General features: G+C 38.5%; 1 protein-coding gene across 9 annotated transcripts in view; it reads left to right on the top strand.

Annotated features, from left to right (window-relative positions):
- LOC101740004 (KH domain-containing, RNA-binding, signal transduction-associated protein 2) overlaps positions 1–14,078 on the top strand; it is a 284,259-nt gene that overhangs the window by 248,257 nt on the left and 21,924 nt on the right. For all 9 annotated transcript variants that reach the window (XR_009975857.1, XR_009975858.1, XR_009975856.1 and 6 more), the window contains 4 exons: positions 197–343; positions 11,041–11,190; positions 11,859–11,993; positions 13,046–13,139. Coding sequence is in view for 4 of the 9 variants with exons in the window: in XM_062674445.1 (XP_062530429.1) it covers positions 197–343; positions 11,041–11,190; positions 11,859–11,993; positions 13,046–13,139 (526 nt within the window). In the remaining 5 variants the exon portion in view is untranslated. The remainder of the gene's footprint in view (positions 1–196; positions 344–11,040; positions 11,191–11,858; positions 11,994–13,045; positions 13,140–14,078) is intronic.

The raw sequence follows: 14,078 nt of genomic DNA, 5'->3' as shown, positions 1-14,078 counted from the left end.
AAAGGGAGAGCGTCGTCATTTTCTTCTAAGGCTTTACAGATCGTCAATTCTGCGCATGAAAGGACCATAAACCGAATTCTGGAGCTTTTGTGCTTAAAGATAGGACATGTCCAGAGACAAAGAACGCGGTAAAATCATTAATGACGTCATAACTCCTGTGTGCCATCATTCCTAAATCCGGTATTCGCTTCTATAGGAGGAGGAGCTTCGTGTCTCCGGAGATCCGAAGTTCGCGCATTTATCAGACGAACTCCACGTCGAGATCAGTGCGTTCGCGACACCAGCCGAAGCCCACGCCAGGATCGCGTATGCTTTGGCCGAGCTACGAAGGTTTTTGGTACCCGTGAGTATTTAACGAACACATTTTATGAGTTTGTATTTTTTATTGTGTAAGTTTAATGTCGCGTTTGTTGTTATTATAATATTATCGACTCCTTGAACGACGATCCTCAGCAATGAGGAAGCGATGGAGAAGAAGAAAAAAGAACGACGATCTCTATCTCTATGTCTCTCTCTCTCTCTCTCTCTCTCTCTCTCTCTCCCTCTCTCTCTCTCTCTCTCCCTCCCTCTCTCTCTCCCTCTCTCTCTCTCCCTCTCTCCCTCTCTCTCTCTCCCTCTCTCCCTCTCTCTCTCTCTCCCTTTTTAGTCGTTCTCTTCATTGCTGAAGGTCGTGTCTAGCTTGAAGCGTCGATCATCTGATATACAATGCCTTTCCACATCTTCCTTGAAGACATGGAGAGATATGGTTTGAAAAAAAGTCGAATAAGAGATATTAAAAACGTAAAAGTATTTTAAGTTACGATACATATTCTCGAAACCGAAAGAAAGATCGATACGAAATATATATCGTTACGCTCACAAAGTAATCTCTTATTGGCACGACGGAGCGAGGTCATCAAAAACTTGAAAATCAATCTCGCACGAGCGGGCCATGTATAATGAAACTATCGTAAAATCCTCCACCTGGCTCACTCGTAAATTCGAAGAGTTACGACGATACGTAATCAGTGTCTTCTGCTATCATAAATTTTCCAATTTGTATTCCATTATACGACGTACTACATGCCATGTGTAAAAGTATTATTTATGCTTGGAATAAATGAGCCTATAGACATCTACAACGTAAATGCACCACCCACCTTGAGATATAAGTTCTAAGGTCTCAAGTATAGTTACAACGGCTGCCCCACCCATCAAACTGAAACGCATTACTGCTTCACGGCGGAAATAGACAAGTTGGTGGTACCTACCCGTGCGGACTCATAAGAGGTCCTACCACCAGTAAAACCTACCACCTACCACCAGAGCATGCGTTAGATTAGTTCGATTTGGTCACTGCGTTTAAATCACATCCTGTTACCTTTAACCTGTACGGTTTTCTGTATTTAATCTATACTAATATATAAATCAACAGTGGTTTTTACGGATGTTCCGTTATAACTAACTACTGAACCATGCATCCGATTGACTTGAAACTTGGTGTCCATGTAGAAAATACACTAATATTTATATGAGTGTTGGACTCCGTTGTATTAATGACAATAAATAATATTGTTAATTTTAAATGCCCAGCGAAGGGGGCGAGTAAATAAAATCAAACATAAAAAGGATTGCTTTATAAATTTTAGAGAAATTTATTAGATTAGTTTTATTTCGCCAATTAACTATCAGACTTGGGGGAATCTTCTGAAACCTATACCTATGAATAATGCCTATTTTAATTTCAATTAATTCAATATATTAAAATTTCGTTAATTAAATATACAAGTGCATAACCCTGAAAGGTATTTTTGAAAAACAAAAGAATGAATTATTATATTTAATTCTGAAGGCATTTCGATATCAAAATACGTATTTTCAGCTGAATTTATGTTTCTAGCTCTACTCCAGGATGCTTGAAGGCGAACACAGGTGTAGTAAAGGCTTCGTCAAACAGAACGCGTACTTAGCGCTGCGTTTTAACGCCGCGTTCTTTTCATGTCACAAAAATTGACTAGATGAGCCCAACGCTCCTAGACGCAACGCATTCGCCAAATCATAGTGCCTTTCGATAGCAGTGTGAAAATTTAAAAGTATTAAGATGTCGAGTGATTCAGATGTGGCATTGTACATGAGTATTTTCTAACTAATTCTATAAATTTTTCGGACATAATCCAGTATTTTTAATACACATCGTCACTCGGACGCTAAAATAAAATTTGTAAAAAATTACAACGCCTGACGTCAAAAGGTCCTAATGCCCTGACAGAGCGTTGCGTACTGTTAGCGCTAGCTCTGTTTGACAGTATTTTACCATAGTAGTACAGTACATCTCGGCGTCATAACGCGCCGTCAGTTTAACGCTCTGACGCGCGCTAAGTACGCGTTACGTTTGACGAAGCCTAAGATCTTCAGAAACCTATTCTTCAAATTTCCCCGTACCGCCATTTCCACTTAAAGTCAGGTCACATATATTTTCCCGAAACACTGTTTGTTACACGCGGTTCTGAATACACAAAATTAATATATTCAGTACTATTCGAAGTAAAATTACGATCGAGTCTATGTGAGTTTAACGTTTGCTACAAACTCAGCGTAACTCGATCATAAAACATTATTTACGAGTATATTGTCTTAGAATTTACGCGCTACAACTAAAAGAGACTTAAATTATATTAAAAACTAGCTGACCTGGCAGACTTCGTAGTGCCTCAATCGATAAATAAAAGACCAAAATTTTTGTTTAAAATAAACATAAACTAAACAAAAGGAATCGGTCCGACGCGACAGTCCGATACATCAAAGGAAAAACAAAATTGCTATTTTATTTAATTCCGAGCGTTTTCATATCTATCTTAACCTTTTAAACCTTCTCTGGACTTCCACAAATAATTCAAGACCAAAATTAGCCAAATCGGTTCAGCCGTTCTCGAGTTTTAGCGAGACTAACGAACAGCAATTCATTTTTATATATGTTATCTATATATTAATACGTGAAGCAAAAACTTTGTAGGGACATGATCCCATTGCTATAGAAATTTTGGGGCTTCTGATCACAATAACGCGACAATTGAACCAGCCAGATACAAATAATATAGCTAAAGAGATTTTATTACAAGCTCATTCATACTATAACGCGAAAAGACTTTTTCCCCAACCTATTAGGTAAATAATTAATTATCTGCAAGCGATCTCTAAATATGTAGCACGAAAAATAAGCAATTCTCGTAGATAATCTAATTAAACGATTTTGATCTTTCCATTTATCTATATATTAATACGTGAAGCAAAAACTTTGTATCCCTTTTTACGAAAATTGCGCTGACGGAGGATTATGAAATTTTCCACACTTATAGAGAATATAGAGAAGAAGTGCACAATGCAATTTTTTTTTTAAATAATGCATAAAAGATACAATAAATCAATAAAGAAAACATTACACATACTAAATAACATGTATTTGACGCACACACGCATGCATACTCTTTATTGTCAAACTTTTGTTCTTGACGTCTGTTGTCAAATTAAGAATAGATTAAATATTGTTTGTCTTTATTAACATTTTTTTTATAGTGTAGCCTTGGCGAAATTTGTGATTATAGAAGTATAAAATATAATCATAATAGTGTACAAACTTACAATCCCAATTAATTATAGTCGAATTTCGACTACTGCGGGACCTGTAGTATGTATAGAGATATGAATAGTTTCACAACGAACTAGTCGAGATTAAATTCGAAAATAATCGTATGCGAAGACGACATGAAAATTTTAAATTAAAACATTAAAAAAACATGAGATCAAATGGTAACCCAGCTGATTATAAGGCTAGTAAACGTGAGATTGGTATAGTGGACACAATATGTTTGGAAGTCGTCGTGGCCTAAAGGATAAGACGTCCGGTGCATTCGTATCGAGCGACGCACCGGTGTTCGAATCCCGCAGGCGGGTACCAATTTTTCTAATGAAAAACGTAATTAACAACTGTTCACGATTGACTTCCACGATGAAGGTATAACATCATGTAATAAAAATCAAACCCGCAAAATAATAATTTGCGCAATTACTGGTAGTAGGACCGTAGAACCTCTTGTGAGTCCGCACGTGTAAATACTACCGCCCTGCCTATTTCTGCCGTGAAGCAGTAATGCGTTTCGGTTTAAAGGGTGGGGCAGCCGTTGTAACTGTAAAAACGGAGACTTGGAACTCATGTCTCAAGGTGGATACTGGAATTTACATTGTTGATATCTGTGGACTGCAATAAGGACTTAACACCAGGTGGGCTGTGTGCTAGTTCACTTATCTTAGCAATAAACAAATAAAACGGTTGAAAAATCTGTTTTTTGTTTAGAGCTATCGCGTGTAGCGTCCTCTTAAAGCGGAGGTCAAAAGGGGAACGGTAACCACTCATCAACACAAGGGTCTTAACATCCACTGCCGAAAGCGGCATAAACCTAGTGCAATTCTGAAAACTGAGCACAAGAAATATCCATTACCTAGAATAATAATGTCCTCGAAATTAATTAATTGCCTACGCACTAACAGGGCTGTCAAAAACTATTAGTAAGAAAGTTGTTTTTTTTATACATTGAAAAAAAATGTGTGGTGTCGTGGGACACCGGATAGGAACGAAGTTCCTTATTATAAAAATATTAATTTTAAGTTCTATTCGAGGTATAAAGAAAATAAAACTGGAGGTTTCGCAACAACCCACGGTCATTCGGTAACGTGCGAGCTTATTGTGGTACACTTCATTCACGGTTTGTTCGCATAAGAGTTAGTGTATTGCACAAACGAACGCTCTGAGATCGTGGTCAATGAATGATAAAAACATATGTTATTTTTTATACGTTATTACAAAGTTAAGTCGTACACTGTGTACATTACTAATTTGTACATTATTACAAAGTTAAGTCGTACACTGTGTGCATTACTAATAAAAATCTTACGTTACGGACGTTTTTTCCCGGTTAGGGTACTCCTCCGCATGGTCCCATAAGGAACTTCGTTCCAAAAAAACAACAAAAAATACGTTGAAAATTCTATTAAAACACTTTTGTTCGTATAACCCAAAATTTTTATTGCTTCTTCTTGGAATTCAGAGAATTTTCATATTAGTTCGTCTTCGATGGCAGCATCCTTATTTTCGTTTCCAAATTTTATCCCGCCACTAATTGCTGTCCTTACGTAAATGATCCGGGGCCTTTTAAATGAAGCTGACTCAACCCTACGATGGGCTACGAGTACCCATAAAATATGACAAAGAGCATTACTAACGGTACAATTTATGATCTGGAATAATTTTATTTGACATCGCCAGAGATTATTTCAACGGAATATAAATGATCGGAATAGATTTTGGGAAAGTGATTCGTACTTTTGAATTTACGCGATATTAATTTAATTAAAGTTATTAGTATGAAATGGAAACGGAATTAAACCTTTACAAATTATGATTTGCGTAATAACAATAAACAATTAAGACACAGATCACGAGGGACAAGGAAAGGAAAAACATTGAGGTTGTAACACCTATGACTTCGCATAAGTTATAACGACAATTATCGTTTGATTCTTGAGCTTGGAGACAGAAGATCGCATATCTATCAAACTTAGAATTTTTTTAAATCGTGATTGATTCTAACACTGGTCTTTTACTGGTACCACCACCCTGCCTATTTCTGCCGTGAAGAGGTAATGCGTTTCGGTTTGAAAGGTGGGGCAGCCATTGCAACTATACTGAGACCTTAGAACTCATATCTCAAGTTGGGCGGCGGCATTTACGTTGTAGATGTCTATAAGCTCCAGCAACCACTTTACGCTAGGTGGGCCGTGAACTCGTCCATCCATCTACGCAATAAATAAATAAATAGTAATTATTAAAAATTATATTTCTATAACTATAACTATAACTTCACCGGTAGGTGAGCTCACGGGCTCAACTTGAGAGAATTGCTAACACTAGCCCTTTTTTTTTTTTTTTTTTCGGGCCGGGGGCCGAACCTCCTACGAGGTCCCCGCGCATACGGGGCGCGCGGGGTATGTGAGACTCAACGATCTGCAGGTGTTGAGAGCAGATCGCGGGCCCAAGGATTTTAGGACCCACCCACTAAACGACTCCCCTGCACTCTTACACCCGACGTCCGATCCTCAGCTAACACTAGCCCTAGCAAGAGCAGTGCTTCGTTGAATCTACTACCTAATCGAAATCGCGACCCACTGAGAAGAACCGGCGAGAAACTCAGCGGGTTAAACTTCTTCAATGAGCATTTATGATCTGAAAATTAGAGAGAACTAATTCTGTTATGCCACTCACGTCATCGCCTCAACATCATGCTACAATTTATCCTTATTTACGACTCTAAATACTTCTTTGTATAAACGGAATAAACAAGTGATTCAACAAACACTAAAAGTACTTTTAATCTTGAAGAAACGACAGAAACACGTAGATGTTTGCGACAAGTCGCTTCCATAATTCAAAACTTTATCTTGACTTCAAGTGAATATTACCTAGTCTGATTTATGCATTTGTTTTTTTCATCTGTTAAAACTAACTAGTGGACCCCTGGTAGTCGAAATTCGACTATAACTAATGGAAATTATAAGTTTTTACACTATTATGATTCTGTTGTCAAAGACTATTAATTACTTATTTAATCACAGATTTCGTTAAAACTATACTTTAGACAAATATTAGTAAAGAGAAAACAATATTTAATCTATTCTCAATTTGACAGACTATAGCTGACAGGACTTTTTGGCGGGAACGCGAGGAGTGAAGTTGTGTGATTTGTTTTATTTTGTCTATTTAGTGTTTCTTCAGGTTTAAATGTGTAATAATGGTGGTTTATTAACTGTTTAATATCTGTGAAAGTGCACAAATGTGGGAAAAGGAAACAAAGCCGCTGGACGTAACTTCTCGGGTTCCTCCAAAAAAAAAGTCCACTGAAAAAAAAAAAATCTCAGTAAATGACCACCATTTTACTGCGATTATATTTCATCCCATATCATCTCATTTCATTAAATTTCATCCCAGTTGATTAATGTCTCAAATTAATCATCTTCATTTCATTTCACTCCATATTATCATTTTTCATAAAATTAAGAATATAAAGTAGAATAAGACATGACTTAAAGGTCTTAGTTACCAGGTCATAAAATCTCTTAAAAAAAAACTATAGCTGACAGACTGCAAAGAAAAGTTTGACAATAAACATAAACAAATAGTATGCATGCGTGGGTGTGTCAAATACATGGTAGTGTGTGTAATGTTTTCTTTATTGATTTAATGTATCTTTTATGCATTATGTAAAAAAAATATTAGCATTGTGCACTTCTTGTCTATATTCTCTATAAGCGTGGGAAATTTCATACTCCTCCGTCCGCGCAATTTTCGTAAAAAGGGATACAAAGTTTTTGCTTCACGTATTAATATATAGATAAATGGAAAGATCAAAATTGTTTAATTAGATTAACTACAAGAATTGCTTATTTTTCGTGCTACATATTTAGAGATCGCTTGCAGATAATTAATTATTTACCTAATAGGTTGGGGAAAAAGTCTTTTCGCATTATAGTATGTTATTTATATATTATGAAAGTTAAGCATGAAAGAGGAGTGCACGCGGCAGAGATGCGAATGTTGAGATGGATGTGTGGAGTGACAAGAATGGATAAGATAAAGAATGAGTATATCAGAGGAAGTGTGAAAGTGGCCCCGGTAAACAATAAATTAAGGAGCGGACGATTAGCGTGGTATGGACATGTGATGCGTAGTGAGAAGATGCATGTGACTAGGAGATGTATGGAAATGGTAGTGCAAGGTAAAGGGGGAAGAGGTCGACCGAAGAAGACATGGATGGAGTGTGTGAATGACGATATGAGAGAGAGAGGAGTGAGTGTTGAGATGACGGCTGATAGAAGAGAATGGAAGAGAAAAATTAGCTGTGCCGACCCCACCTAGTGGGATACGGTGGAGAAAAAAGAAGAAGAGTATGTATGAGCTTGTAATAAAATCTCTTTGGCTATACTATTTGTGTCTGGCTGGTTTAATTGTCGCGTTAGTGTGATCAGAAGCCCCAAAATTTCTATAGCAATGGGATCATGTCCCTACCTACAAGATGGCAGAAAGTTATCGAAAAAATGGTACCTACATACTTTAGTTAAATGTAAATAAACTATATTAAAAAATGTTGTGAATTTTCTTAAGAAATGCGAAGAAACTTTTTCCCCAATCTATTATAAAGTTGTTTTACAATGCTGGCCATGTAAAAGATAATTAATATATGTATCGCTGGCAATAAATTCTAAATTTCAATTGAGAATTTTGTTATTTTAAAAACATCGATATTTATCTTCAAATTAACTAATTTGTTTATCGATTTGTATTTTTGTTTTCATTACATTTGTATCTTTTTCATCAATATGGACGCGATGAAAATAGTAGTAATTATGGAACAAGAGTTCCTATGCGGACAAACGACACACAACATTTTTTTTTTATTATTGCTCAGATGGGTGGACGAACACACAGCCCACCTGATATTAAGTGGTTACTGGAGCCCATAGACATCTACAACGTTAATGCGCCACACACCTTGAGATATAGTTCTAAGGTCTCAGTATAGTCACAACGGCTGCCCCACCCTTCAAACCGAAACGCATTACTGCTTCACGGCAGAAATAGGCGGGGCGGTGGTACCTACCCGTGCGGACTCACAAGAGGTCCTACCACCAGTAATTACGCAAATTATAATTTTGCGGGTTTGATTTTTATTACACGATGTTATTCCTTCACCGCGGAAGTCAATCGTGAACAATTGTTAAGTACGTATTTCATTAGAAAAATTGGTACCCGCCTGCGGGATTGGAACATCGGTACATCGCTAGATCCGACTGCACCGGACGTCTTATCCTATAGGCCACGACGACTTCATTAATGACGTGTGCGAAGTGAGCACTACACACGAACGCAGGACTTGTTAATACATCGATATTTTCATTGGTGTGGTCTAATTGAGGTATCGACTTATGTCTAAAGCTTAGTGGCTGTACGTACGCCATAATTTACTGGTGGTAGGACCTCTTGTGGGTACCACCACCCTGCCTATTTCTACCATGAAGCAGTAATGCGTTTCGGCTTGAAGTGTGAGGCAGCCGTTGTAACTATACTTGAGACCTTAGAACTTATATCTCAAGATGGGTGGCGCATTTACATTGTGGATGTCTATGGGCTCCAGTAACCACTTAACACCAGGTGGGCTGTGATCTCGTCCACCCATCAAAGCAATAAAAATAAAATAAAAAAAATATCCGAAAACTCTTTTTTTTTTTTTTTATTGCCTTTGTAGGCAGACGAGCGTACGGCCCACCTGATGGTAAGTGGTTACCGTCGCCCATGGACTTCAGCAATGCCAGGAGCAGAGCCAAGTCGCTGCCTACTGCTTAATACTCTCCACAAGCCTCGTTTGAAGAAGGACATGTCATAGCGTTCGGGAAACACCGTGGAGGGGAGCTCATTCCATAGCCGGATGGTACGTGGCAAAAAAGACCTCTGGAAACGAACTGAAACCAGGTAGTATGGATGAACTCTACTCCGGTGGCGGGCGGTGCGATGGTAAAAACGAGACGTTGGTATCATCTCGAACAATTCCTCAGAGCACTCCCCATGGAACATGCGGTACAAAATACAGAGGGACCCGAAGTCCCTCCGCAGACCCAGAGGCTCCAAGCGATCCGTGAGAATGGGGTTATCGACAATCCGAACGGCTCTCTTCTGTATGGAGTCAAATGGAAGAAGCTGGTATTTGGGAGCCCCGGCCCAGAGATGGAGCAGTACTCCACGCGAGGCCGGACTTGTGCTTTATAGAGCAAAAGTCTTTGTCCAGGCGTGAAGTTCCGCTTCGCTCTGTTGAGGACTCCCAGCATTTTGGACGCCAACTTGGCTTTGCCTTCCAAATGACTCCGAAATTGGACATCGCTCGAAATGTCGACCCCAAGTATCCCGTAGTAAGCAAGAGTCATGAGCTGGTACACTCATTGAAATCTAAATAACGCGATTGGTTTGCATCGCATATCGACATACGATTTCGTCATTTTAAATTTACTACAGATAAGAAACGTATGCCCAAGTCTTTAGGAAATTAAATCTTCATCCATCCCGTTGAATAATCCATTTTATTTCCCGAATTACGTGAAACAGATCGAGAAAGGTTCGATCACGTATCGGGGGGTTCTATTCCGCGGACGTATTGCCCGGGCTCCAGATTAAATTCTTGTCGGAATCAAATTGACACATTAGGCCACTTGCGTTCTTCGGGACTGGTAAATGGGCTATTACACCCACGTTTAAAGAGAAGCTATTAGGTGCTATCGCTAAAACGAATGTAATTGAATAAATTATTTCGTACTCGGGTTTTTGCAGTCTTAAAAAACGTCATACGAGGTTTGGTGTTTTCGTATAGTGGTGTGTAAGTCTTACAGGCATTCTTCTAATGAAAAGCCAAAGAAAGGGAAAAGAGAATGACAAAAAAAATCAAGATGGCGAAGACTGTCGAATAAGCAAGGCGTAAAAGGTGTTAATTAATTTTTAATAATTACTAGCTGAAACGCCAGACTTCGTAGTGCCTCAATCGATAAATAAAAGACCGAAGGTGACACATCAGAGGAAAAACAAAATTGTTATTTTTATTTAATTCCGAGCATTTTCATATTTATCTACCTTTTAAACCTTCTCTGGACTTCCACAAATAATTCAAGACTAAAATTAACCAAATCGCTCCAGTCGTTCTCGAGTTTTAGCGAGACTAACGAACAGCAATTCATTTTTGTATATAGAGGTAAAGATAATAAAGAGGATTTTGGAAAGGAACACTTAAAGTCCATAAGCGAAGTAGCGGCATAAGCGACATGATCCCAAGTCTACAGGAATGTAACGCTACATGCATGAAAAATTTACTCGCAATAATTTTAATTTCGTTAAGCCCATAACCATATAGAAACCATAACCATACTGAATCCACAGCAATTCAAAATTACTAAATTCTCTTTCAATTTCAGGACTACAATGACGATATACGACAAGAGCAAATGCTGGAGATGCAGATCTTGTCCTCACAGAATGACCAGAGGCATCTCACTCCACCAAACTCTTCCAGGAGCGGCAGCGAGGAAACCCTGCCTCTGAGAGACACTGGCAACAAGCCTAGGGTAATAATCAAAATCGTCATACAGTACTACGGGTCATCTTTTTTATTTATTGCTTAGACGGATGGACGAGCTCACAGCCCACCTGGTGTTAAGTGTTTACTGGAGTCCATAGTAATCCCAATGTAAATGCGCTACCCACCTTGAGATATAGGTTCTAGGGTCTCAAGTATAGTTACAACGGCTGCCCCACCCTTCAAACCGAAACGCATTACTGCTTCACGGCAGAAATAAGCGGGGTGGTGGTACCCACCCGTGCGGACTCACAAGAGGTCCCACCACCAGTAATTACGCAAATCATAATTTTGCGGGTTTCATTTTTATTACACGATGTTATTCCTTCACCGTGGAAATCAATTTCAAACAACAATAGCCAAATAGTACGACTTGCCTTCATGTCATATCTCAAGATTAGTGGTGATATTCTCAGTGTGATGTTTAAAGGTTCCAGTAACCTCGTATACAAAGAGGATTCGCCATGATCTCGGTTACACGTACGACAAAAGAAATGTACTCTTTAAATTCTCCTACTGCTTTGACTTCTGCAATAATCGATTTACTATTTAAACATATCCAAATCCTTCTATTCATTCTAGGAATTATATCAATGAGAACCGAAGGTACAAATATATTAACAGCTCAGAAATCAGGTAATGTCTTATGATCAACAGCTGCCAACAGTTCAGCCGTCACCGGCTCCGACGGCCATGCCCAGCGCCATCGCAGTCAGCCACGCGCCCACCAGCCGCGACTTCTCCCCTCCAGCTCCCACACCGGCTCCTGAACATCTGGCTGCTCATCACCAGGTAAAACCTGAGCATCACTATATTCGCAAGACTTCGTGTTATCTCTGTTCACGATTCTATTGGGACTTACATAGCTTTTGCATGGTTGAGATTATGCTGAGATACAGTTTAGATTCTTTGGTAATGTACACTTTGGTTATTTTTGTGTCTTATTATTATAAAATGCTAAATATACGCTAAATATGTATTACATGTTTTTTGTTATTGCTTAGAAGGGTGGACGAGCTCACAGTCCACCTGGTATTAATTGGTTACTGGAGCCCATAGACATTTACAACGTAAATGCGCCACTGACCTGATATAAGTTCTAAGGTCTCAGTATAGTTACAACGGCTGCCCCACCCTTCAAACCGAAACGCATTACTACTTCACGGCAGAGATGGGCAGGGTGGTGCTACCCACCCGCGTGGACTCACAAGAGTTCCTACCACCAGTAATTACACAAATTATAATGTTATTATCTTATTATTAGAAAATGCTTAGGGACGCTGAATACTAAATGACTAATAGAAGTTACTGAATCTTACGAGCATCAGAATGACAATTATTTTACCCTTGGAATTTTTATGATATTGACATAAAAAATCATGGTTTAGTACGATTTTTTATTGCTTTGATGGACAGAGGAACTTAGGGCCTATGGTTTTATGAGATACGTGATTAAGCACAATTGCCATAGCCCATAGACTGTACCCACTGTGACCAAGCTGTCTACAGAATTCTATCACCCAACGCTAAAGGGCGTTTGGGAAAAAGAAAAGAAAAGGAAGGGTAAGCTTGACGCAAAATGTCCTTAATAGTCTAAATGTTAGGCGGCTGGTTCGTTCAGTCCTTCAAGAGTAGATACTACTAAAATAACCTAACCTAACCTAACCCTTCAAAAGGTAAAAAATCTCTACCAGCATTTAATGTGATCTAAAAAAATCTCTGTACCTTTAGTATTTTAGTTTAATCTATCCTAAATTCTTATGCAACTGAAGTCAAAGATGATGCAAGAATAATTCGTCTAGTTCAATAGGTATTCAGTTTTGTAATAACCTGTTGATCAACAGTTGGCAGCCGGGCACACTGGTCACGGGATGCTGGTCGGCGGAGGCATGATACAGCAGCCCCCTCATCATTTGATCACCCAAAACTCTATACTCGGTGAGTAACGAAGAGCTTAAGATGAAATTAAACCTCAAATCGAGAGGTGAAAGGGTATTTGGGGGTCATTTTTGCAACTTAACAAATTTAATGTTTGAAATTTGGAAAAGATCCTCCTCCTTGAGTCGATCGCTCATTGCCGTGACGATATCTTTACTATACAAAGATATCATGACAAACTTAGTTGAAGTTCAATTAAAAGCATTGAATCGTTAATCCTAATCTATACATATCAATAAAATTGGAGTTTACTACATGCATAATTATGAATATATACACGGCACATACACCAAAATAACATTTTTTACATTTTTTGTCTGTCTATCTGTCTGTCTGTTTGTTCCGGCTAATCTCTGGAACGGCTGGACCGATATTGACGGGACTTTCACTGACAGGTAGCTGATGATATAAGGAGTAACTTAGGCTACTTTTTTTAGACTAGCTCCGCCCCGCGGCGTCACCCGCGGTACAACAATAACGTCGCGGGACTCAACTATCAATAATAAAATTTAATGTTTCCGAAGCGAAGCGAAAGCGGGTCGCTAGTACAAAATAAAACCCACCTTTAATTACAAAGATAAATGTCGCGTTTTAACCAAAATGTTGCTTAACTTAATCCTAAAGGATATTTAGGTTAAGCAAAAAGTTAAAACCGGCCCGATAAAACCGATTATATGGTCAAAATTTTGTGGCACATTACGCATTCTTGGTAAATCACTGAATATAATCAACGTAGAGTCAACGTATGACGTCATATGTGGCTAATCGTTGTATTTCGAGCGAGATCGATGTATTGCAAACGAAATAAAGCATTTAAGTCGCGGTTACTACAGCTTGGTTGGCAACTTGAACAATACCAGCCAATTCCGATTTTACCAGACATTAAACGATTAGGAATTTTAGGTTTGAATTCACTTTTTTGAAGTTGTTTCTGACTGA

The sequence above is a fragment of the Bombyx mori genome, chromosome 20 (assembly GCF_030269925.1).
Source record: "Bombyx mori chromosome 20, ASM3026992v2".
Taxonomy (NCBI): domain Eukaryota; kingdom Metazoa; phylum Arthropoda; class Insecta; order Lepidoptera; family Bombycidae; genus Bombyx; species Bombyx mori.
This window is presented reverse-complemented; position numbering and strand designations above follow the sequence as displayed.